Here is a 23,984-nt window from a genome sequence, read left to right on the forward strand (position 1 = left end):
TCTGTTGTTTAGGCAGTGAACCCACCCTAGACCAAGTATCTTGAAGGCAGCCACTCCCAAGGTGTAGGAGCAGAAGTATGCTTGAATTTCCTTTGGATAGGGTGAAGTGGATCTTCTGATATGGGACATCTTAATGTCCAAAACACTAAGCAACCACACCCTACATCAGGGTGTGCAGCCACGCTGTTGTAGGTAACTTTGAATAAGATGAACTCTTTGACTTTCAGACAATGTGGAGAGAGAGAGAGAGAGAGAGAGAGAGAGAGAGAGAGAGAGAGAGAGAGAGAAGGGAGAGAGGAGAGAGAGAGAGAAGAAGGGAGAGAGAGAGAGAGGGAGGGAGAGAGGGAGGGAGGGAGGGAGAGAGAGAGAGAGAGAGAGAGAGAGAGAGAGAGAGAGAGAGAGAGAGAGAGAGAGAAGAAAGGGCCCAGAGGAGCTTGCTTGGTGGGGAGAAAGATTGGGAGAGGGTGGAGCTTGTCTCTTAAAGGGACAGGGTATTGCCTGAGTTAATCCTGCCAGGTGACTAGGCCAGCCAATATAATCTTTAGAGAGGCTGTTTGTTGCCTGGTTGGGAATCCTCCTCTGGGATTCTGCTAGGTGTGGTCACTGAGGGATACTGTAACAATATGTTTCTAGGTATTGGGAGTTGATACTTAGACATGGAGATGGGTTAGGATGAGGGGTGTTGAAGGGGGGGGGTCGCTTGTTGATTCCTGACTACAGGGCCAGCTTAGACCCCAAATAATCATTCAAAAACTATATAATTTAAAACACTGCTTTGCTAATTAGCTCTAGCTTCTTATTGGCTAACTCTTACATATTAACCCATTTATGTTAATTTGCATATCCCCACTAGGTTGTGGCCCACAAGCAAAGTTTCAACACGTCTGTCTACAGCAGCGGCTCCATGGTGTCTCTCTCTCCACCTTCATTCTCCCAGCATTCAGTCCAGTTTTCCCTGCCTACCTAAGTTCTGCCCTACCAACAGGCCAAGTCAGTTTCATTATTCATTAACCAATAAAAGCAACACAGACAGAAGGGCCTCCCACACCAAGAGGGATCAGGGAATTCACAGGAGAGAGAAAAACAGGGCATTTCAGCAGAATCTTGTGATTAGTCCTCTGAGAATGGGGCAGAGAGTGAGAAGAGATAACAGTAGGAAGTAGACTACAGAGCTGGGGATGAGGTTGGCGGATTGGGTTTGGAGGAAAGAAAGGAGGGTGGAGAAATGAAGCTAGCCAACCTGGTTCCCTGGCCTACTTGCTTCTTGGAGCAGCTAGTAAGTTCTCAGGAAATGCCTGCTGCTGATGTTGGGGGCTGGGGTAACAGGATGAGTCGGGGGAAGGAAGTTTGGAGAGGAAGATCTGTGTTATACACTGGAGATGGGGGGAGGAGTGAGTGGTGTATGCAGCAAGTGGCCTGCTACAAAGTTGGGGATGAGATCATTAGATTTGGAGGAGAGGAGAAAGAGGTAAAGATCTTCTGTTAACCTTCTTGCTCCCCTGGTCAGAGTGCCCTGTGGATTCCAAGGGGAATACCTGTTGGAGTTGGGGGCTGGGTGATGGGGCGATTTTGATACCTGTGTCTTGGAGTGTTTTTCTTATATTTTTCCAAAGCAATTTCAACATTTCAGGCTTTAAATTAATTTTTCTTATCAACTCTGGATTGATTTTTGTTCACAGTGAAAGTTATGGATCCATTTCATCAGAGAGAAAGGCAAGATAATTTCTGGGGTGTAGTACAGACATTATGATTGTCTAGTGGGCATTATGTGTAGTTTTACAGAGTGTACAAGGCAAGCAGGTTATAAATTAAACATCTAAAAGTGTGGCTGTTTGGGAAATATTTAAAGTATTTGGAAGTGTATATGTTTTAGTGCTGGTAGGCTATAGGTTAATGGAGGATCCTGCTGTTCAAAGAAGTAAATAATATGGAGCTCTTTTTGATAATATATTTAAAACTATTACAGGTGATTATAAAAATACACATCTGCATAATCTGGATACTATTGTCTCAGCATGTTTTAAAGTGTTTTAGATGAGATAGAATTAATGTTTTTAATGGGTCTATACTTTCATCTAGTCTAAGTATTTCTGGTCTTTTCAAATGAACTCATATAATATCACCATGCTTATTATATTTCCTTTTTGTAAAGTTTAATTTTTAAGGGATTCCACTTTTTTTCTTTTTTTCTTATTCACAAAGTTGTAAAACCATGACAAGTATCTTGTTCCAGAACATTCTTGCCATTTCCACAGGCAACTGTATATCTATATGTGTTTTTTTCAGCATGTGGAGATTACCATTTATTCTCTATTCCTTGGTGTGTCAGATTTAAGCATCCCATTCATATTGGAATTATGTTACATATGGCATTTCATATCTATCTAATCTCACTTAGAGGCTATGTTGTAATATGTATCACCATTTCATTGCTTTTTATGGCTGAATGTTCCATTGTATTGTTGTATCAAGCTTGTGTCCACAGTGGTTACTTGTGGGATGTTAGAATTATTCTGCTGTGGTTACTGAACTTTGCAGTAAGCTTTGAAATTAAGAGTCATGACTCTTCTTTTGTCCTTTTCAGAATTGTTTAAACTAGTGATTCTCAACTTGTGGGTTGCAACCCCTTTGGAAGTCAAATGACCTTTTCACAGGCATCACCTAAGACAATTAGAAAACATAGATATTTGTATTATGATTCATAAGAGTGGCAGCGTTCCAGTTATGAAGTAGCAACAAAAATAATTCTGTGGTTATGATCACCACAACGTGGGGAACTGTACTAAAGGGTCACAGTATCAGGAAGATAGAGAACCACTGGCTTAAATTATTTAAGATTATTTTCATTTCCCTATGACTTTTAAGATCAACTAGTTTATTGTTCAAAAATGGTAGTTTTTTTCATGTTATTTGGGATAGAACCCAGAGACATATGTACAATAGTCAAGTGATCTAACTAAACTGTATCTTTTGCTGATTGCTTGCATTTTGACAGGGATTGTGTTGACTATACATTAATCTGCGTAGTAATGAGGTTTTAAAACAGTGTTTAGATTGAGAGTATTGCTCAGTAGGAAATAATTTGCCTAGTTATCATAAGTCTCTGTGTTCAAATACCAGCACCAAATACACAATGCACACATATGCATATATATGTACACATGCATATATACCACACATACACAAGGCAATACAACATACACATGTACACACACATACACGTACATAGACACACACTATACACATAACACTCACATGCACATATGTATACACACATCTATACACACTACACACATACACATGCAACACACACACCATGTACCTGTACACACAGGGACATACATATAAGTGCACACCACGCACACATGAACACATGCATACACAGAGACACATATACATATATATGTGTACAATGCACACATACGGACTTGTACACACCTCAGCACATTTCTTATTGACCCTCTGCCAAGTGGTGTTACCTTTATTAGCACAGCATATTTGTCTCTTATTCCCTCTGCATCTGACTGGTGAGTCCTCTGACTCCAGCTTTTCTCCTCCAGTGTCCTTTGTTTGGTTCTTCCACCTAACCTTAACCTGTTCAGCTTCTTTATTAAACCAACCACAATATATGAATATTCATATATTCATACAGTGTAAAGGAATATTCCACACACTCTTACCTGTTGCCCTTGCAGTCTGTTCTCTCTTTCTTATCTTTTCTCTTTCTTTCCTTTTCTCCTCTTCTTCCAAAGTTTTAAAATAAGAATGAATAATTCTTTGGTAGAGCTCATACACATGTGGGTGCCTGGAAGTTCCATCTTCACAGAGGGCTTTAAAGTTGCTACCTCTCAAAACTGGTTTATCACTCTTATGAAGTTCAAGCTACTGTTGTACCAGTGGGCATATCTTACCAGGCTAGTCATCATTGTAGCTTACAGAACTTACAGCTGAGTGTGATTCATGATGACTTTTCTCCTCCAGTAGTAAGCACAGAAGCCTCCATTGCTGTAAATGCTGGCCAGTGTGGACAAAGCTTCTAGGTCAGTACCAGCTTGCCTTACCTATGTACTCAAGTATGGTGTGTCTACAGTAATAGGCTCTTACTGTCAAGTTCTGGCATTGACATTAATTAGCCTGTAATGTCTGGGGATATGGAATCTCACTGGCCTACAACTCCCAAAGAAGCAATTAGCACCCAAAAGACCTATGCAAACCCAAGACAGACTAATTTTCAGCATGGAGTTGGGGCATTGAGTATAAAATCTCACCCCAACCTTGGGGCTATTGGCAGTTGTTAGCTTCTGGGGGAGGTTTCCTCTGAGATTATATATAGCCCCTGGACAGTACAATTTGATTTTGATAGATTAAAAACAAAAACATAATTCAAATTTGGGTAGATAGGAAAGTGGGTGGTGGATCTTGGAAGTGCTGGAGAAAGAGGGTGGGTGAATATGGTTAAAACACATTGTGCAAAAGTTTTAAACAACTAACCCTGTTTTAAAAACTCCTTCCCTTACAGTATTTGTGCCCCTAACCCTGTGTTCCTTGAGAGCATTCTCATTCTGTAAGCTGACTGCTACTTTTGAGAGTTTTCCAGAGCTCTGAATACCTTCCCATTAAGAATTTCATGTGTGTTTTATTGGATAACATTTTCTGTTTCCCTTTTACAAATTACTCCTCATAAAGCCCAGTGCACCTGTCCAGTGTCTGTGATCTGCTCAGTTAAAGATTTGAGAAGCCATGAAGAGAGACATAACTACTTTCTCTAAAATTTATGTTTCTACCCAAATGTTTGCTTTGTTGCTCAGAGATTTAGTGCAGCTCACAAGGTGAAGCATTCTCAAGAACTCACTGGAAGGGCAAGTTCTGGACTTCAGATATGCTGCCCATAGAGCTTATTTAGAAGAACCTACTTTAATGTTCAGTAAGAAAGCCAATCACAAACATTTCAACTTTGCATGCAGGGCAGGGAACCCTGATTGCTCCTTGGGCTGACAAGGGAGGGGGACTTGATCGGGGGAGGGGGAGGGAAATGGAAGGCGGTGGCAGGGAGGAGGCAGAAATCTTAAATAAATAAATAAATCTTTGCATGCGATTGCCATTTTGAGAGCATTTTATATGTTAAACATATTCCATGCTATCTTAAATTTTTTTGTTTTGTTTTGTTGTCGAGACAAGGTTTCACTGTAGTTTTAGAGCCTGACCTGGAACTAGCTCTTGTAGACTAGGCTGGCATCAAACTCACAGAGATCTGTCTGCCTCTGCCTCCCAAGTGCTGGGATTAAAAGCGTGCGCTACCACCGCCCAGGTTAAAAAAATATTTTCTATTTGGATGGTGAACTAAGGACAAATGCATCTTGAAGCTCTTTGTAGAACCACAAGATGAATTTTTAAGTACATTTTTCATATTTTTATCTGAGAATGATAGTAATTATACCAATTAAGATGATTTTCTATGCAAATGGTAAATAATATTTTATTTCCTGCTCACAATAAAAGAAAAGCTCACTGCCATTTGGTTTTAATATAGCATTTGGTAGGCAGTACAATCCTTGCCTTTTGGTTTAGCCCTATGCCCTTTATTCTTTAGCTGATTTGCTAATTACATTGAAAAACTCTCCAAAATCTCACTGGGGATATGCAAATGCGGCTTCAGTTTCTTAATACTTGAGAGGCAGCCAAGAATTTAGTGCATGCAAATACATTCTGAGTTTGATGTGATGTTTGTAGAATTGGTTTTATTATCCAGAAGCTGTGGCCTTCTATTTTAGTACACAGTCTCTTCTCTGTCACCAAAATTAGAATAGATGTTATGTTATGGTTCTTTCAACTAAGTTTTAAAAAGCAGAATCAATATCACAGGTAAAAGGAGAGAGAAACTGAAAATACTTTGGGGGCGTGGGAGGCTGCTGTTATGTTTCCAGTGAGTTGTGAAACACAGCACAAAGGCACACAGCCATAGGGATGGAGTCCAATGAGTTGTTACGAAGACAATATTCCTACATGACACTCCTACATGGATGCTTCCACACTCAAGAACTAAGGAAAGAATTACTCAACTTCAAGAAGCTTTGTACACCCTACCCAACCACTGCCTCCTCAACATTCCCTCAATTCAGCAACTATTCTGATTTTTAACAGTATATATTACAATTGATCCTATTTTAGTTTTTATAAATAAAATAAATAAGAATATATGATTAAGCTTATTCTGTATTATTTATGTGATTGGGAAACATATTCATATTTCTGCTTGTAATATTAGATTGTTTTCATTGCATATTACTTTATTATATGGATCTAGCATAATTTATTTTCACATCGTGATATAGATGAACATTTAATTTTATTATATTTGGGTTTAGTGCTAACAGTATTGTTATTTGTATTTATATTGGGTTATTATATGAATATAGTATATATTCAGTTGAATATATACATATGTAACTTGATTCGAAATAGTCGGATGGTAGGATATGTTACTTTCTTTCTTTATGTTAGCTTTTTGCGGTAGTAGGGACTGAACTAAGGAATTCTCAGGCTGTCAGCATTGTCTCTAGACTGCTTTCATTTTCATTTGGAGACAGGCTCTTTCCAAGCTGCCCAGGCTGACTAAAACTCACACTGTAGCCCAGTAAGTTCATGAATTTGTAATCTTTTTGATCCAACTTTCTAAGTGGATAGTGTTATAGGCCTGGTCTAGTAGGCTCACCTTGGTATATTATTTTCTTATGTAAAAGATACACCACAGTTATTTCCAGTTGTCATTCATGTACATATCTGTGAGTTCTTTATTAAGGCTTAAAAAATTCCATATTCCCACTTACATTTAGATTAACAGTTAAATTTTACCTATTTTGTTGGACACATCAGTTATTTTATTTTTAACTTGTGAGTTTTAATAGAAAATCATGTATTAATGGTTTGTAATGTGTTGCTTAGATAGAGAGGTGAATGACCAAATCAAGCTAATAAAGATAACCATTTCATCACTCACATTTTTTGTGCATTGAGAACGTATGAAACCTTTCAGCCATTTTCACATTTATGTTACCTTGTTACTTAAGCATGTTAACAGCTTGCTATGTTAGAGATCTGCGTTTATTCCCCTAACCAAAAAACTGTGTGTTTGGATCAACAGTTCACTAAACACCCCATTTTCTCTCCTTGGCCCTTACACCTGTCTTGTCATTTATAGTTTAATTGTGAACCTAGCTATTAATAGTGGAGCCATCTCTTCAGCCCTATTCTCTTCTTTTATAAATTTGACATTTTACTTAAAAGTTACTTTTTTCAGCTGGTTGTGATAGTACCTGAGTGTAATCACAGGAGTTAAGAGATGGAGACGGAAGGATCAGGAGTTCAGTGTCATCTCCAGCTACATAGTGCACTCTAGGCCAGTCTGGGCCACATGAGACCCTGTTTTAAAAACAAGATAAAATAATTACTTTGCTCTGATGCCCAATGAGACTGAAAATGTAAACGAAGACTTCTCCTTTCTTCCTGGCCACCCAGACCTGAATAATCACAGAGAAACTTTATTTATTACAACACTGTTTGGCCTATTAGTTCAGGCTTCTTATTTACTAACTCTTATATCTTAAATTAACCCATTTTTATCAATCTGTGTATCAACATGAGGCTGTTGCTTACTGGGTAAGGTTCTGGCATCTGTCTTTTTTGGCAGCTACAACGCATCTCTTTGACTCAGCCTACTCTCTCTATATATTTTTGTTCAGATTTCCTGTCTGGCTTTACTCTCCTAAACCATTGGCCAAAACAGATTTATTTATCAACGAAAAAAAGCATCACATATACAGAAGGACATCCCACATCATCTTCTCTTTTCTGTCTAATTAAAAAAGGTTTTAACTTTGACATAATAAAATTATAAATACAAAACAGTTATCAAGCAAAAATTATAGATACAATATTTTGTCCATTTACATTTGGCAAATTAAGAAAAATATCATCTATCCTATCTTTGTGAGTCTAAAGTTTTATGTTTGATTTATCTTTTTATCATAACTAAGGAAAACTGTAACTATCTGTCTTCAACTCTTCCAAAACCTCAGAAGGATATACTATTATCTACGTAAACAGAAAGTGCTCTGTAAGTAACTTCCAAAACCCTAGAATTGACAAAGACATCTTGTTGCCTGGATAGTCACCCAAAGTTCTTTTGTAACATTGGGGCAACCATCTTCAACCTATAGGCCCTAATTATCCAGCAGACTTTTCCATGAGGCAGAAAATTTGAAGATCTATTCTGTCTTGTAATGGCAAAGTTCTGTGTTTCACGGAATATCTGACAGTTTCTTCCATGGAGCAGAAACCCTGAAGGACCATCCATCTTCTGACGAGTTTAGCAGTCACTTTTCTGTGAGTCCTGTATGTCCAGTTTATACAGCACACCATAAAACAGTTCACGAACAACAGTTTATTGCCCAAATGGCTAGACTTGTCACATTGAAGGCAAATTCCATAACAGGTTTCTTCAACACCCATCATCGTTATTAGTGCTGCCAGAAGCAGATGTGTCTCACTGTTGAGAAAAGTCTAAGTCATTAAAACATTTTAAATGACATATTCTGTAAGTCTTGAAGTGTTGAAAATGATCTATCTAACTGTAGAAAAACTAACATGACTATAAGTTTGACTATTATAAATGACTATCTATTAACCTGCAATTTTAAATTATATACTGCATTTTAAAATGAGCTCCATAACCATAATACCTTAAATAAGAATAGAAGTATATATACACACAGTGTAACAAAACAAACCTTAAATTTGTATCAATAAACCAAGACCCATACCAATGAATGCTAAGTATTCATCTCTATATTGTATGCCCTTATTTCCATTAACCATTTATAACCAACCATTTTTAAATGAAAACAAACATTTATAAACAATCATTTTGGGAATTTGGGCATAGTTTTCTCCAAACTGCTTTCTGCTTTTTGTTGGATGAAGTATTTTTAAGGTTCACAGAGAACATTGGGGGGGGGGGGATCTTGTCCCATCAAACCACACTAACCTGGAAAAAAAATCCACAGATTCTCATCCTCTGTGGAATCAAAAGCAGAGCCTCTTTTCCAAAGTAACATATCCTTGAACTCAAATATTGAAGTCAAGATACTTTTATGTTGGTCTAGCTTAGCAGTCCTTAGAAACAGATATCTCTCTGCAGTCAAAAAATTAAAAGAAAACATAATAATATGTGTAATACAGGCTCTCTGTATATTTTCCATCTTTATGTGTCTTATTTTTTACTTTATTACCTTTTAGTATTTATTTTATTATCTTTACTCCTTCTTTTTCTAGCTACCTATACTCTTTTCTCTCTCTCCCAAGCTTATGTACATTTTTAAAAACACACTGTGACCCATTCTGAGATTTATTATCTGAATCTGTCTTTATTTTGTATCTGTAATTATTTTCTGACCAGGAGCATCTTTTTTTTTCTTAAATGCGAAGTGGGTGTGGTTAGGACAAACTCTGTGGCCCTGTCTTTTTGCTCTCCACAGTCCAACATTGTGGAGATATGTTCACCACCTCTGCTAGGCATGCTTACTGTCCCAGCTCTAGGGGCCCAGCGGGTCTATATCACTATCAAGCAACTAGTGGCATGCTGCTCACAAACCCCATTTATGTGCAGGACCTCCTGAAAGAGCCAGAGGCATTCAAGCTGCCAGCATGAACCAAGAAGCTGGCTTTTAAAGAAGATGTTCAGTTTCTGCTGCTAACACTGAGTCAGAAAGCTTTCTCTCATAGGAATCATGCCCTTGCTAGCCACCAGCAAACAGAACCCACTGGAGAAAATGCTGCTACCACGAAGCTGTGCTTAACTCTGTTCTTTTGTGTCTAGAATTCCTTCCCAAGCTCTCTCAGGTTTTATGTGGATGTAGTCACCCAATGTTAGTGCCATTTGTTGCTACATGTGTTTATCAGCCATTCTGGTATTCTACTTAAGGGTTTTGCTCAGTTTTACAGTAAGATGATCTTCTTTTCTTTATTCATGTTTAAATCTTTTGATATTCTACATATGAAGTCTTTTACATTGTATGTATTAAGGTACCTATCTTTATTCTGAAATTTGACCATTTTCTTTATGAATTTTGTTAATCAAAAGTCATGTTTAATTTTAATGCCCTTTATATTTAATAATATCTTGCACTTCATGAATATGTTCTTTTATATGCTCGATGCTTGAATGCCTTTTCATATATACATATATATGACATGTATGTATATATGACATATATAGTATCAGACAGACTGTTAAATATAGGGAATCTTCCAAGGAAGGGAATAATAGTATTGTATCATAATGAGATAAACTAGAATAGGGGATTAAATAGGGAGACTCATGGAGGGCAGAGTAAAGAAGGAAATAAGGGAAGAAACAGTCAATACTAAAGTCCTTTTGAAAGTCTATCTGGAAGCCTACTACTTTAGAAGCTTCCTAAGATATGTACCTATATGAAAGGAACTTAAAGGAGCTCATCATATAATGGGGCAGACAATGTTCCAACTAAACAGCTATGCCACCAAACAAAACCCTCAGTGTTAAGAATGGTTACATCTGTTGAGTCATTGGCCAAAGAGCCCCATAGACCACCCCTTGTAAATCACAGGCTATTTCCAAAAACATTGGCAACTCCACTACCTGAACACAAGACACTACTGCTGAAAGCCACACCTAGTAAAATCAACAAACATGGAAAATCAATCTGGTGCCCAGCTAGAATCTCCACTCCAACTGACCAGTGTTCATGGTGCTAGAAGGTACTTTGCATGCTATCAAATGAGGAAAATAATTGTCAATGTCACCCAGCTACAAACCCTAAAACCTACAACAGAAACCTACCTACAAAATAAAATGTTGCTATAGGAGCACAAATGTTATAGGAGTAACCAACCACTTTTTGCTTGGATCTAAGGCCCACTCTATGAAATGGAATCCATACCTAACTGTAGTAGGCCCTGCGGGCTGCTTCCTGCCACCCGGCTAGCTTTACCCAAAATAATTACACAGGAACTGTATTCTTTTAAACACTGCCTGGCCCATTAGTTCCAGCCTCTTATTGGCTAGCTCTTACATATTGATCTAACCCATTTCTAATATTCTGTGTAGCCCATGAGGTGGCTTACCAGGGAAGATCTTAACCTGCGTCTGTCTGGAGTGGGAGAATCATGGCGACTCTCTAACTCAGCTTCTTTCTCCCAGAATTCTGTTCTGTCTACTCCGCCTACCTAATTTTCTGTCCTATCAGAGGCCAAGAAGTTTCTTTATTACTTAACCAATGAGACAACAGATAGAAAGATCACCCTCCTCCATCACCTAACATTGTTAAAGTGGCCAAAAACTTGAGACTAGATATATCATAGGCTTAGAGAAAAGTCAAACATTATTATTCTGCTAAAGGAACATAGCAATAAAATGATTCCTAACGACATATTGATATACCCATACCATAGAGCAAGGCATTATTCAACCCTAATCAGAGAAGCTGTTTCTTGTAGTAAATTGGAATTAGCACAGAAACCCACAAATGAACAGTGTGCAGATTGTAAGAGACCATGCAGCTCTAAATGAGATGTCTTATTATTAAACACCTCTCTTCAAGGCTCAGTGGTTCATGTTGGAAAGAAACACAAAGGTTTGTTAAAGCCAGGGGTGGTATATGTCTTCAAGGAAAGATCATTTTGCAGACAGAAGAAGAGAACTGAGAAGAAGAAATAAACACTCCAAACCAAGAAGCCATTTGCAATAGAAGCGTCACTAGGTACATTAACTATACTATTAACTATACTCCAGGGCAGGCCCCAGGCCTAGGAACCCGGCTAACACAAAACAGACTCAGTGGTTTTTTTTTTTCTTATTTTGAGTGTGTGTGTTCTTTCGGTATTTTTGTTTTATTATTTTCTTTTTCTTTTGTTTGAGTTGATTTTCTTATTTTTTTTTTTAGAGAAAGAGAGAAAATGAATTTGAGTGATCTGGGACGAGTTGGGGGAGGTTAAAGAATATAATCAAGAAAAGCTGAGGGAGGTGGAGGAGGAGCATGAGGTTTTGTCTCACTGTGGAGGTCCTAGAGAGTGGGGTATCCTGCCAAGTGGCTATTCACTCACTAGAGATGGTGGTGAGCCATCATTTGTGTCCTGGGAACTGAACATAGGTCCTCTACAAGACTAACCAGTGCTCATATACACTGATCACTTCTCCATCCGCAACTTGCATGTTTCTTAGTATTATCTTAGATTGATCTAAATTGATTTATGATGTAGATTAGTTACTGTTTCTGATTTTAATTTTATGTTTATTATTATATTATAATTTCATATATCTTTTATTCAACAAATATTATGAGTATTTTAGTCAACAAATATATTTGTGAAAGCAATTGCTTGGTTGTAAGATATTCTCTTATAGATCATAAACTGCTTATGCAATTACTAAATCATTTCTAGTATGTGCTCAATAATTTTTAAAAGTTATTGTAACCTTTATAATAACGACACTTTATGTAGTCTATGAAATTGAGAGTAGTTACAAAGAAAAGTATTTTGGAAATGACTGCAGAGATGCAAACTTGAAAAACCATGAACGAAGCAGTTGTACCAATGCCATGAAGTGATTACAGAGCTTTTCTGAGCATTATAGTTGGAATGGCAAAGATAAGTGACAACTTCCCATTTGAATAGGAGACAAAGTCAGAGGTAAAAGGAAAAGAAGTTTTTTGTCTAGGCCTTTGCAGTTAGAAACTTCTCAGCTGATCTTGACACTTACACAAAAATTAGAAGATAATACATCAATCAAGTGTAGAATTAGAAAAAAAAAATATAGGACAGGGCTCTGGAAGCTCCAGTTGGTTAGAAAGAGTGTCACTTCAGGAATGAAGGAGTACCAAAGGATGTGAGAAGGGAATTGAAAACTTGATAATGGAGAGTCTGAAGAAGGAGGAGACTACCACCTAGGCTGCATCTGCAAGAAGGGTAAGTGCCTCACCTGAAAGCACCTGGCATTTTGACACTGTGGCTCAGGTGATGTCTATTCACTGGAGGATGGATGATGATTGACATGCTGCTCTGCACTGATGGGGAATGGGGAGAGGCAAATGGAGAGAGGGAGAGCTAAACCTGTGGAGCAGTTGGGTGATCACTGGAGAGGAACTTAGGGCTGACAGGTTTGCCATTATCACTCTTTATAAGTGACATATTTTATATAGTCAGGGAAGTTGCCGGTAAAATCAAGAAAATTGAACAAGAAAGTGGTCATTATTGCTTACCACTGTCACTAGGAGCATGTTTTAGAAGGGTTACCTCACAGGGAGATTGTTTAGTTTGGAGCAAGAGAAGAAACACTTTCCATTTTTTCAAGAGACTGAGTACAGATCCAGAGAGATTGAATTATTAAAGGCATTTAAGGAAGTTCCTGTATCATAACTTATCCACATTTGAGATTTCTTTGTTGAAATTAATTTGAATTTCATTATATTCTTCATATTAATTTCTTCTGTTTTGTATTATTTTACATTCTAAAAATAATTGAGTTAGAAAGTTGTCGCGAGATGCCCTTCTTAAAAGAAAGCGCATGTGATGTGTGAGTTGTGACCAGTTTAAACAAAGCACAGGTTTTGGTGACTTTTATTTGTGTCTTTTTTGTGCTTGTGGTTTATAAAGTAAGGCCTAGACCATAACTTTATTTTTTCTTACTCCATCAAACTGTATAGCATAGGGCTCAATATAGAAGAACAAAATTAATTGGAGAGGGGAAAAAAATCTCTGTTGCTTATGAACTATTACCTCAGGGGAGCAGGCTATCCAGTATAAAGCATGAGACATAGTGGTTTGTGAAGAGAAACATTTCAATTGTAAAAGTAACCAACATTAAGAGTTTGTGTTTAGCCGGGCGGTGGTGGCGCACGCCTTTAATCCCAGCACTCAGGAGGCAGAGGCAGGAGGATCTCTGTGAGTTCGAGACCAGCCTGGTCTACAAGAGCTAGTTCCAGGACAGGGTCCAAAACCACAGAGAAACCCTGTCTCGAAAAACCAAAACCAAAACAAAACAAAACAAAAAAAAACAGAAAAAAGAGTTTTTGTTTAGCAAGCATCTGGGGCCATTGGTGCCAATCGCTCTGGAAAGCTGGGTTCCCTCACTTTGAGATACCATTCATTTCCCTAATCAGATCAATCCCTGTGAGCATTCTGCTGCATGTATGTATTTGTGATGTGTGTGTGTGTGTGCATGGACACACACATGCTAAATATTCTAAGCTACCCTAGAATATTCTGGAATCTTGTTGGGTTTTTTTTTGAGAGTTGGGCTCATTAATAATAGTAGTAATTTATTTTTAAGGTGAAATAGATCATAAATAAAAACATCTTCATCCCTGCCCCAGTCCAAATCAGTTATGGTTCTAAACTATGTTTAAACAGCTACTGCATGACAGTGAAAGGTGTTGCACAGTGCTATCTTTCAAGCCAAATAACTGGCATCTTTAGAGTTCAGATGTGCTCACTTGCATATGATCATCAAGTTGGACTTTTTGACAGTTTATACCCCCTCACAGAGAGGGAGACAGGGTCATGGGAGACTCACATGAGCCACTCCATCCAACCTGTCAGATGTAATTCTGCCCCAATTGCACATGGCCTGCAGGAGAGCCTAGGGAAGACTAGGAGAGGAGGGCTCTGTCTATGAAGGGAGCTATAGAAAAGTGCCATGGGATAATGCTCTTGTACCTTGTAAAGATTTGTCATTTGTATTGGTTTAATAAAATGCTGATTGGCCAGTAGCCAGGCAGGAAGTATAGTGGGGCAACCAGACTAGGAGAATTTTGGGAAGAGGAAAGGCTTAGTCTGTAGTCACCACCCAGATACAAAGGTAGCAAGATGAAAATGCTGCACTGAGAAAAGGTGCCAAGCCATGTGGCTAAACATAAATAAGGATTATGGGTTAATTTAAGTAAAAAGTGCTAGTTAGTAATAAGCCTGAGCTAATAGGCCAAACCGTTTATAATTAATATAAGACTCTGTGTGTTTCTTTGGGACTGAACAGTTGCTGGACCAGGCAGGACAGAAAAGCCATCCTCTTTCCTGGGTAAAATCTTGGTGGTGCAGTCTTTTGTCAGGGAGCAATCATACTTCAGCGAGTAGTCCCTCACTAATGCTCTATAAGGAAGCCCTCTAAACTCATTGGCTCCCCAGAGTGAACTTTGGTGGAATCATACATACCTCAGTTTGTCTTTGGATTTGGCTTATGTCTCCTTTAGGAAGGGATTTTAGCAACAGGCATAGTTCTCTGTTGTTCATGGGTTCTTGCTTCCCTAGATGATGGTGTGATGGCAAATGTGGTGGTGGGGTCTCTCTCATTGCCTGGAGGCCTTTCCAGCTTCCTCTGTGGCTGACTCTCTTTTTATCTTTGTACAATGGCTAACCATTGAAGGGAAGAAGCCTTGGGTTCTAACCATAATTTGATCTGTTTTAGTAACATGTTCTTCCAAACCCATTCTTAATTTGGCAGATTCAGCATTTTACAGTATTTCTACAAAGAAAAGTTGAAAGCAAGGAAGCAAGCAAAGCTACTATCTTTTTCAAAGCCGGGAGACTTGGTCTCCATCTTGCCAGCGTCAAGCTTTTCCTTTCTTCTTGCTTCTGTGGCACTGCCATCTGTTTTTGAAGGAGGTTTAGTAAATTCATCACAGCAGGAGACTTTCTGGATGTGGATCAGTCTTCTTTCAAAGTGGAGAAGTCATTACTTGCCATCCAAGAGGGGGGAGGAGTGACAAAGTTGGCTACCATGGAAACCCTGCAGCTTCCATCTCTACAGTAGCTTTCACTGCTGCTCTCTCATCCATTGCTGTGTATGCTTCATTGCTGCATCAGCATGCATTTCTGCATTAGGCTCTAGTGCTGCATCAGTGCCCACTGCTGCATATGCTTCCATTGCTGCACTTGCTTCACTTGTTTGGGATTATGTATCTGTGAACAGGCCTTGTAATGTATCAGAGACAAAAGGGTCCTTTGTTCTGTTGTGTGGTAAATGAGTGTGTGTGTGAGTGTGTTACATATATGTATGTGTGCATTGTACATGCATGCATGTGATGTATATCACGGTATATGTGGGCACACATGCAGTGGCTAGAGACGGACTTCACATGACCTGCTCTGTCACCCTCTGCTTTATCGTCTTAAGGAAGGTTGTCTTGTTGAACTTAGAACCAGCATGAAGATCAGCAAGCTCCAACAACCCCCTCCTTGTCCCACCTCCACCTCCATTGTTGGGGTTTGAGGTGCCATGGCCCCACCTGGCTGGTGCATAGATGCAGAGGATCTAAATCAGAGCTTACCCACCAAACCATCCTCCAAGCCCAGGCTTCTGTGTTCAGGAAATCTAGGTAGAGAACACTCTCCTCGTATGACTATCAAGTGAATATTTATTTCTGAAGATCCAAACTGAGGAATTCTGCACTAGGAATGGATCAATTTAGAATAGAATACTGCCTGAAACCAAGGAAAATAGGAAAATAAAGCTTTGGAACAATCAAAACAGATGTGAGAGCCGCCATGTGGTAGTGCCAGCTGCTCCTTTATGGGGTACAGCATCCTGCAAGCTGTACTTCTTGGCGAACAGTCTTTGCTCTCTGTGAGCAGGGCCCTGGATAAGGTCCAGCCTTGCCACATGCTGACTGTGTTGCTTTGGGAAAGTTACTTTAGTATTCTGCACTTTGGTCTTATTTTCAAAGTAGAGACAGTAGTGAGCCCTCTATGGGGTGAGCTGGGACTTGTGCTGCACATAGCACAGTATTTGGCATACAGTAAACACACAGGGAATGTTAACTATTTGTTCTTGTAGTGCACATATTATTATTTATCTGCTATTCTTACTTTGCATGCATGCTAAGCCAGCACACATTTATGTGGGAATTATAACCATAACACAGGGCGGAAAGCCTGTGTAGTGGTCAAGTCCCTTTGACGATCAATGTATAATAGCTGGTAGCTCAAAGCTGTAAAAGCTGAGTCTAGGAGCTCCGAGAGCACAAGCGTGTGTGCTACTCAGTGTTGGAGAAGACTGTCAGATGCACCCAAGAGCTCTAGAGCTTGTTAAAGCGTGTCAGCACAATTTGCTCCCATTGCTCAGTGAATTGGAATCACGAAGAAACATGTATACTCAAGTCAGAAAAGACATGGTGCATTTTTAAAAATGCCAAAGCTGTGTGTACCACATTTTCCTTATTTATTCTTCTGTCAAGAGGCATTTAGGCTGTTTCCAGGTTTTGGCTATGACAAACAATGCTTCTATGAACATAGTTGAGCTCATGTTCTTGTGGCACAATTGAGCATCCTTTGGATGTATACCCAAAAGTGGTATTGCTGGGTCTTGAGGAAGATTGTTTTGTTAATTTTCTGAGAAATTGCCACATTGACATCCAAAGGGGCTGTACCAGCTTGCACTCCCACCAGCAATGCAGAAATGTTCCCTTTTCAGTAGAAAAAAATAATGACATCTTGAATTTTTCAGGAAAATGGATGGAGCTAGAAAACATCATTTTGAGTGAGGTAACACAGATACAGAAAGACAAGTATAATATGTACTCACTCATAAGTGGGTTTTAAAAATAAAGCAAAGGAAACCAGCCCACAAATCACAATCCCAGAGAACTTAGACAGCAATGAGGACACTAAGAGACATACAAGGATCTAATCTACATGGGAAGTAGAAAAAGACAAGATCTCCTGAGTAAATTGGGAGCATGGGGATCTTAGGGGAGGGTTCAAGGGGAGGGGAGAGGCAGGGAGGGGAGCAGAGAAAAATGTAGAGCTCAATAACAAAAAAATGCTCAAACAAAAAATGCAATGAATAAATAAAAGGCAACTAATGCCCATTTTTGGAGGATTGGGGGTTACTTAAACTTTATTTTGTTGTATTTTTTTGCCTCCTTTTTGCATTCCAGATTAGTTTTTCTTCACAATTACTTGCAAATGTGATTCTTACACACAAGCATTATGTATTATTTCTGCTAAATGCCAGCAAGGCTTGTATATAGCTCATTTTAGTTTTCACATTAGTTATCTCTGTGCGTAGTCTGTCAGACTGGCTGTGTTTGCTCCGCAGTTCTGTTGACCAGGCGCTGACAGTCTGACTTGTGAAAGAAGTCACATGCCAGCCACTTACAGTATAACGTACAATGTACTCATTCTGAGAATGTGAGCCCCTTTTGTTCTAAACTATTTGAAACATATTTAAATGCATTAAACATAACCGTCTTGTCCTACTTGAGCAAATGGCTCAGCAGTGTTAGATGGATTCAAAGCATCGTATAACTGTTCTCTGGAAACATTTTATCTTACAAGTTGAATCTCTATGCCAACAAACAACTCCACGTTTCCTGTATTTCCTTTGGGTGCCGGCAGCCACTAGTCTGCTTTCTATTCCTGTGAGTTGAGTTTACTTCTAGAACATTTGTGACTCAGATCATATGGCATTTATCATTTTGTCTCTAGATTATTTCACGTAGTGTAATGTCCTCAAGTTTCAGCCATGTTGTGGCAAATGATAGCATTTCCTTCCTTTCTAGTCTGAATAGCATTCATTATTTCTACATGACACTTTTTGTTAGCTGTTTATCTATTGATGGACATTTGGGTAAATTTCATTCTGGCTATCATGAAGAATGCAATTTTGAACATGGGTTTACAAATTCTTCATTGAGATCTTAGTTTCAGTTCCTTTGTTTACACATGGGGAAGTAGGATTTCAAGATAACACAGTTCAACTTTTCATTCTTAAAAAAGCTTCATTTGTTTTCCTTAGTAGCAGCCTTGGCTTATATTCCCACCAAGAACACACAGGTTTCTAGTTTCTCTTCATCTTCATCAGTGTTTCCCACTATTTGACAGTGACTTTAATGTTGCATATTAAGTGTTACTTCACTGTCAGTTTGATGTTTCTCTTATGATTGAATGTTGAACATTATTTCATCTGTTTGTTTGCCATTTGCATAACTTCAGAGAAATGTCTATTTAAGGACTTTTGCCTATTTTTGGCTGGATGACTTGAGGCCTTTTTGCTGTAGTGGTGTTGAATTGCAGAAGTTCTTTTTATATTTTGTATGTTAGTTTCATTGAAAAACATAGCATACATGGTTAACAAGTATTTTCTTTTGTTCTCTAGATTACATTTCCATCTTGTGGTTACTTTCTTGGCTACACAGTTGATAGAGGCTTGCTAGAACCCCATTGTCTATTTGTAGCTTTTTCACCCAGGGCTTTGAGGGTCATACTCAAGAAAAACCTCCAAATCCAATGTAACAAAGATTTTTCTATATTTTTTCTGGAAGTTTTATGTTTATAAGCTGTATGTTTTGGTTTTAATCATGTTGAGCCAAGTTTTATAGTGTTGTCATAAATATATGCTTGATCAATTTAATTCCTTTCCTTGTAGATATTCAGTTTTTCCAGGGATATTTTTAAAGGGATTGATCTGCCATCACTGGCGTGTCGTCATATGTATGGGTTTGTTTCCAGATTTCACCCAATTCCACTGAACTCTGAGTGTGCTTTCCTGCTGTGCTCTGGCTGTCCCTGCATGGTTGTGGACTGCTTTTGGAAGTCAGGACAGCACAGGCCAGCTTTGTAGTATCTTTTTGAGATAGTAAAGATTAGATATACATTTTGGATTTTTTTCATTATCTTCTGAAAATGCTGTTGGGGTTTTTATATGGGTGGCATTGAATCTTTTGATCAGTTTAGATGACATAAATATTTTAATAACATTAAACTGCTTAAACAGATTATCTGGTGAATAACAGATATCAACATCTTCTTTTTATATTTTTGAGATTTTAATTACAACATTTGTCCCTTCCCTGTCCTCTTCCCCTCAAACTCTACTGTATATTGCTCTCTGCTCCCCTTCAAATTCGTGGCCTGTTTTCACTGTTATTAAATGAATATATATGTATGCGTATAAACATAAGCTGTTCTGTCCACATAATGTTACATATCTGTATGTTTTCAGTGCTGACCATTTACATTGATCAATGTTTATAGTTTTAATGATATAACTTTCGACCTACTTGTTAATTTTATTTGTAATTATTTTACTTTTTTGGTGTTATTATAAAGAGATAACTTGATTTTTTTTCTTTCATATCATTTACATGAAAACAGCCAAATTTATTTCTAGATTTTTTAAAACCTTTAATGTTATGTAAGTCATGAAGTTAGCTTAAGAGTCAAGAAATACTTTTATTGCAATAAACTTTTATATTTACCCTAAGCATTAACAATGTTCCTTGGATTTACTGTTCTACTATTGAATAATAATATCAATAAATTAGTACTGTCTTAATAAATACTGTTAACCTTCAAATTCCGGGGAAAATAATATTGTTTGTTCTCCAGTAGAGAAAGCTATCTTAGACTGGTTGGAAGCTTCTGGGGGATGGGGACACATGGAGTTTTGAGGCAGGAAAGACACACACACACACACACACACACACACACACACACACACACACAGCACAGCCAGCTAAATTGACCCTGGTGATTAGTGAGTGAACCATAGGGGTAGTAGGAGGCCGCTTGTGTGTTTCCCGGCTGCCCAGACTTCTGAAATAATCTCACAGAAAGTATATTAATTAAATCATGGCTTGGCCTATAGCTCTAGCTTCTTATTAGCTAGCTCTTACATCTTAATTTAACCCATCTCTATTAACCTGTTTGTCATCATGTGGCTGTGGCTTACTGGCAAGATTCCATCTGGCATCTGTCTCTAACTACATGGTTTCTCCTTGACTCCCCCTTCTTTCTCCCAGCATTCAGTTTAGTTTTCCCTGCCTACCTCTATTCTGCCCTGCCAGGCCCAAGACAGATTCTTTATTCACATTGGTATTCACAGCATACCAAGGAGAATGCCACATCACACCTCCTCTTTTTTTGTCTAAATAAAAAGGAAGGTTTTAACTTTAACGTAGTAAAATTACATATAACAAAACAGGTGTCAAGCAAAAATTACAGTTACAATATTTATATCTACTTTATCCTCAAACTGTTACGTACATCTTACTGAATGAATGTTCTCACAAAATAAAACAAAAATTATAAGTGATAGAGTACAGAGAACAAGCCTAAGCTCACATGGTTAGGCCATGATCAGGTCAGAGTTTGAATCTCCATTTTATGACTGACCATGTACAATATACTGTTTCCACAATTCTACTAAGTCTCCAAAGAAAATGTTGTACTTGTTCTGAAATCCGATTTGGCCTTTTCTTTGGTTGCCTCTAATGTGATTGGATCATTGCAAACAGTGTGTAATTGTCCACTGGGTTCTGTAGGAGGATTCTGTGAGCACAGCAGTTACTCTATAAATATTGGTTAGCTCAACTGAATTGCACGGTACTAGCCTGTTATTTTATTTTCCTCTGAGCCAAGAACCCATGTTCCTGTAGTCCCTGAGGCTGAGCCTTGGCCCCTGTGCATGCTTGGCAAGTGTTGCACCACCGAGCTACATCCCCAGGACTTTGTATCTTTTATTTGATCAAAGGCATTGCCAACTTAACTACACTGACCCTGAACTCACTGTGTAGCCCAGACAGGCTCTGAGTTTGTGATCTTTTCTGAGTCAGCTTACTCCACAGATATAATTGGATATAAGTGTATATGCTGAGGGAAAGAGAGGGGTGGAGGGCCTCATGGGATAATAACCAAGAAAAGTGTGAAAGGGAGTATTCATGAAGTGACGTGTCCATGGGGGCCCTTTCAGGATGTTCTACCTCTGACCTAGAAAATCAAAATACATAAATACATTTCAATTACTGACCTTTTCACGGTACACAGAATGAGTCCTGATGCTCTAAGTTTTAAGCTTAGACTATAGAATTATTTAAATTATTTAGTATTTTCTCTTAAGAACCTCTGTGCTAGAAGTCATCTTGTCACTTTTACTTCTTAAAAGTTTTATCTTCACCCAGCTGTTCATGGTCCTTCTTTTTATAAATATGGAGAATATTTATCTATAAAACAGATTTTAGATACATAACCTTTGGGATCATTAATTTATCTAGATTCTTTTGTGTTTATATCTTAAAATTTACTATATTTTTCCCTCAACAATTTGTGTTAGTTTGATCCAAGGATGAAATCTAATGAGCATTTAAGTCAGAAGATTGATTTCTGTGTCTCAATTTTTCCAAACCTGTCCACTCTCCTGCCTACGTTTGCTTTGATAGGAAAATCCAGTGTGGAACTACTTGTAAAATATTCATATGGCGTTGGAAACAGTTCTTGAAGCAATGAGATGCTATGAGAAATGTAAACAGAACCATGTTTCTGAGTGATTGAGTGAGACACCGGAGTGAGTGAAAGGTTGCCCACATACGCAACGGATACAGGGAAGCTGCAAAACAATCCCACAGCAGTTAAGAATAGATAATAAAAAAGGTTATTTATTTGAGGGGAAAAACTTACTGATCACCGTCCCAAACAACAGACCTCTCATCGCAAACAGAAAACAGAGTCTAGCCGCCAGAAAGGGAGCCAGAAGCAAGAGCAAGGGTGTCCATCTGCTGCGTTTTTAAAGTATAAGAGACCACGCCCCACTGGGCTGGTATCTTAAAGGCTATTGGCTGAAGGAGCGGAAGAGGTTCCTGCAGCACAATAGTGCAAGATTAGAAAGGGAATTTGTTACTTCTAAAAAAAATATGGCTACTGACAAACAAACCTAAAACAAAAGTTCAAAATTGAAACATTTTATTTATAGAAAATGTGCTGATTCTGATAACATTTGCAGCGATAGATATGTGTGGACCTTCACGTGAGCAACACTGTGATCGATTTTATTGCTTTTTTTTTCTTCTTTAGTGTATGCCAATCAAAGGCCTGGGATTCGTGCTTGGGGCCTATCAGTGCGTCTGCAAAGCAGGATTCTATCATCCCCGTGTCTTCTCAGTGAACAACTTCCAGAGTAAGTGCTCTTTGCTCTGTGCATGTGCCTGCACACACACAACACACCTGTTGACAGTCCTTCAGATTCTCCTTTAAACTTGTTGACCTTACAAGTCAAATCCACATCAGCTCGGACTTCTCGAATCACTTAAAGGATTTTTATTTGGGTTTGGAATTTTCAGTGCTGGGGCAACTGTGCACGAAGACGTGCTTAGGAGAATTGGTTTTTAAAACATTTAAAAGTCTGAAGGTGTTATAACCCTTTAAGGGTTAGTTTCTGAGAACTGTTACTAGAAAGTTTCTAGAACTCATTCTGCCCATTTATTTTATTTGTGCATATATTACTTTTCAACCATGCGTGGAAAGTTATCAGTGAGCAGCTTAACATCACACATTCCTTATCACCCAATTTGCATTGTTCAAGTTGCTGCTTATAGAGGAGTGGGATGTTCTACTCAGAATCTCACCAAACTAAAGATTTCACTGGTGTGATTTCTGATACTGCGGGCAGGCCTTGAAGCCTCCCAGATTGTCTGAGGAGTCCAGATGTCCCAACAGGAGCTCCCTATTTCCTGGCTGAGCATTTGCCTGGAGCTTCTCCCAGTTCTAACGGTTGTGCCAAGGTCGGTCGTGTGTTGCTCGCACATTGCCACTCACCCTCTGACAGTCACCAGAAGAATCTCTCATCCTGCTCGCCCTACCTCCTCTCACATAACACAGCTGTGACAGCTGCGGGTGTGATTCTTCTCTCTCTTCGCTATACAATGTCCACAGTCAAAGGAGAGATGCAACCCTCATAACTGCAGGCCCGTTCACATCCAAAGTTGGATTATACAGGGTTCACTCACCAGCAATGAAACTTCATCATCTGCTCACTTTCTATCTACTCCGGAGAACGTTAGTGTTGTGATTTAAATACTGAGCTTTGTTCTCTGTAATATGGAGAATTCCATATGACTATGTTGACTTGTAGGCAGCTACAAATATACAGATAAAAGGAGTGGAGTTGGTAAAAATGTGGG

General features: G+C 38.6%; 1 protein-coding gene across 1 annotated transcript in view; it reads left to right on the plus strand.

The window, feature by feature from the left end:
• Nucleotides 1–23,984, plus strand: part of Gpr158 (G protein-coupled receptor 158) — a 352,600-nt gene that overhangs the window by 146,726 nt on the left and 181,890 nt on the right. Inside the window, exon 3 of the mRNA XM_075970642.1 lies at nucleotides 22,879–22,981. Within this exon, the coding sequence (XP_075826757.1) occupies nucleotides 22,879–22,981 (103 nt within the window). The remainder of the gene's footprint in view (nucleotides 1–22,878; nucleotides 22,982–23,984) is intronic.

The sequence above is a fragment of the Microtus pennsylvanicus genome, chromosome 4 (assembly GCF_037038515.1).
Source record: "Microtus pennsylvanicus isolate mMicPen1 chromosome 4, mMicPen1.hap1, whole genome shotgun sequence".
NCBI lineage: Eukaryota > Metazoa > Chordata > Mammalia > Rodentia > Cricetidae > Microtus > Microtus pennsylvanicus.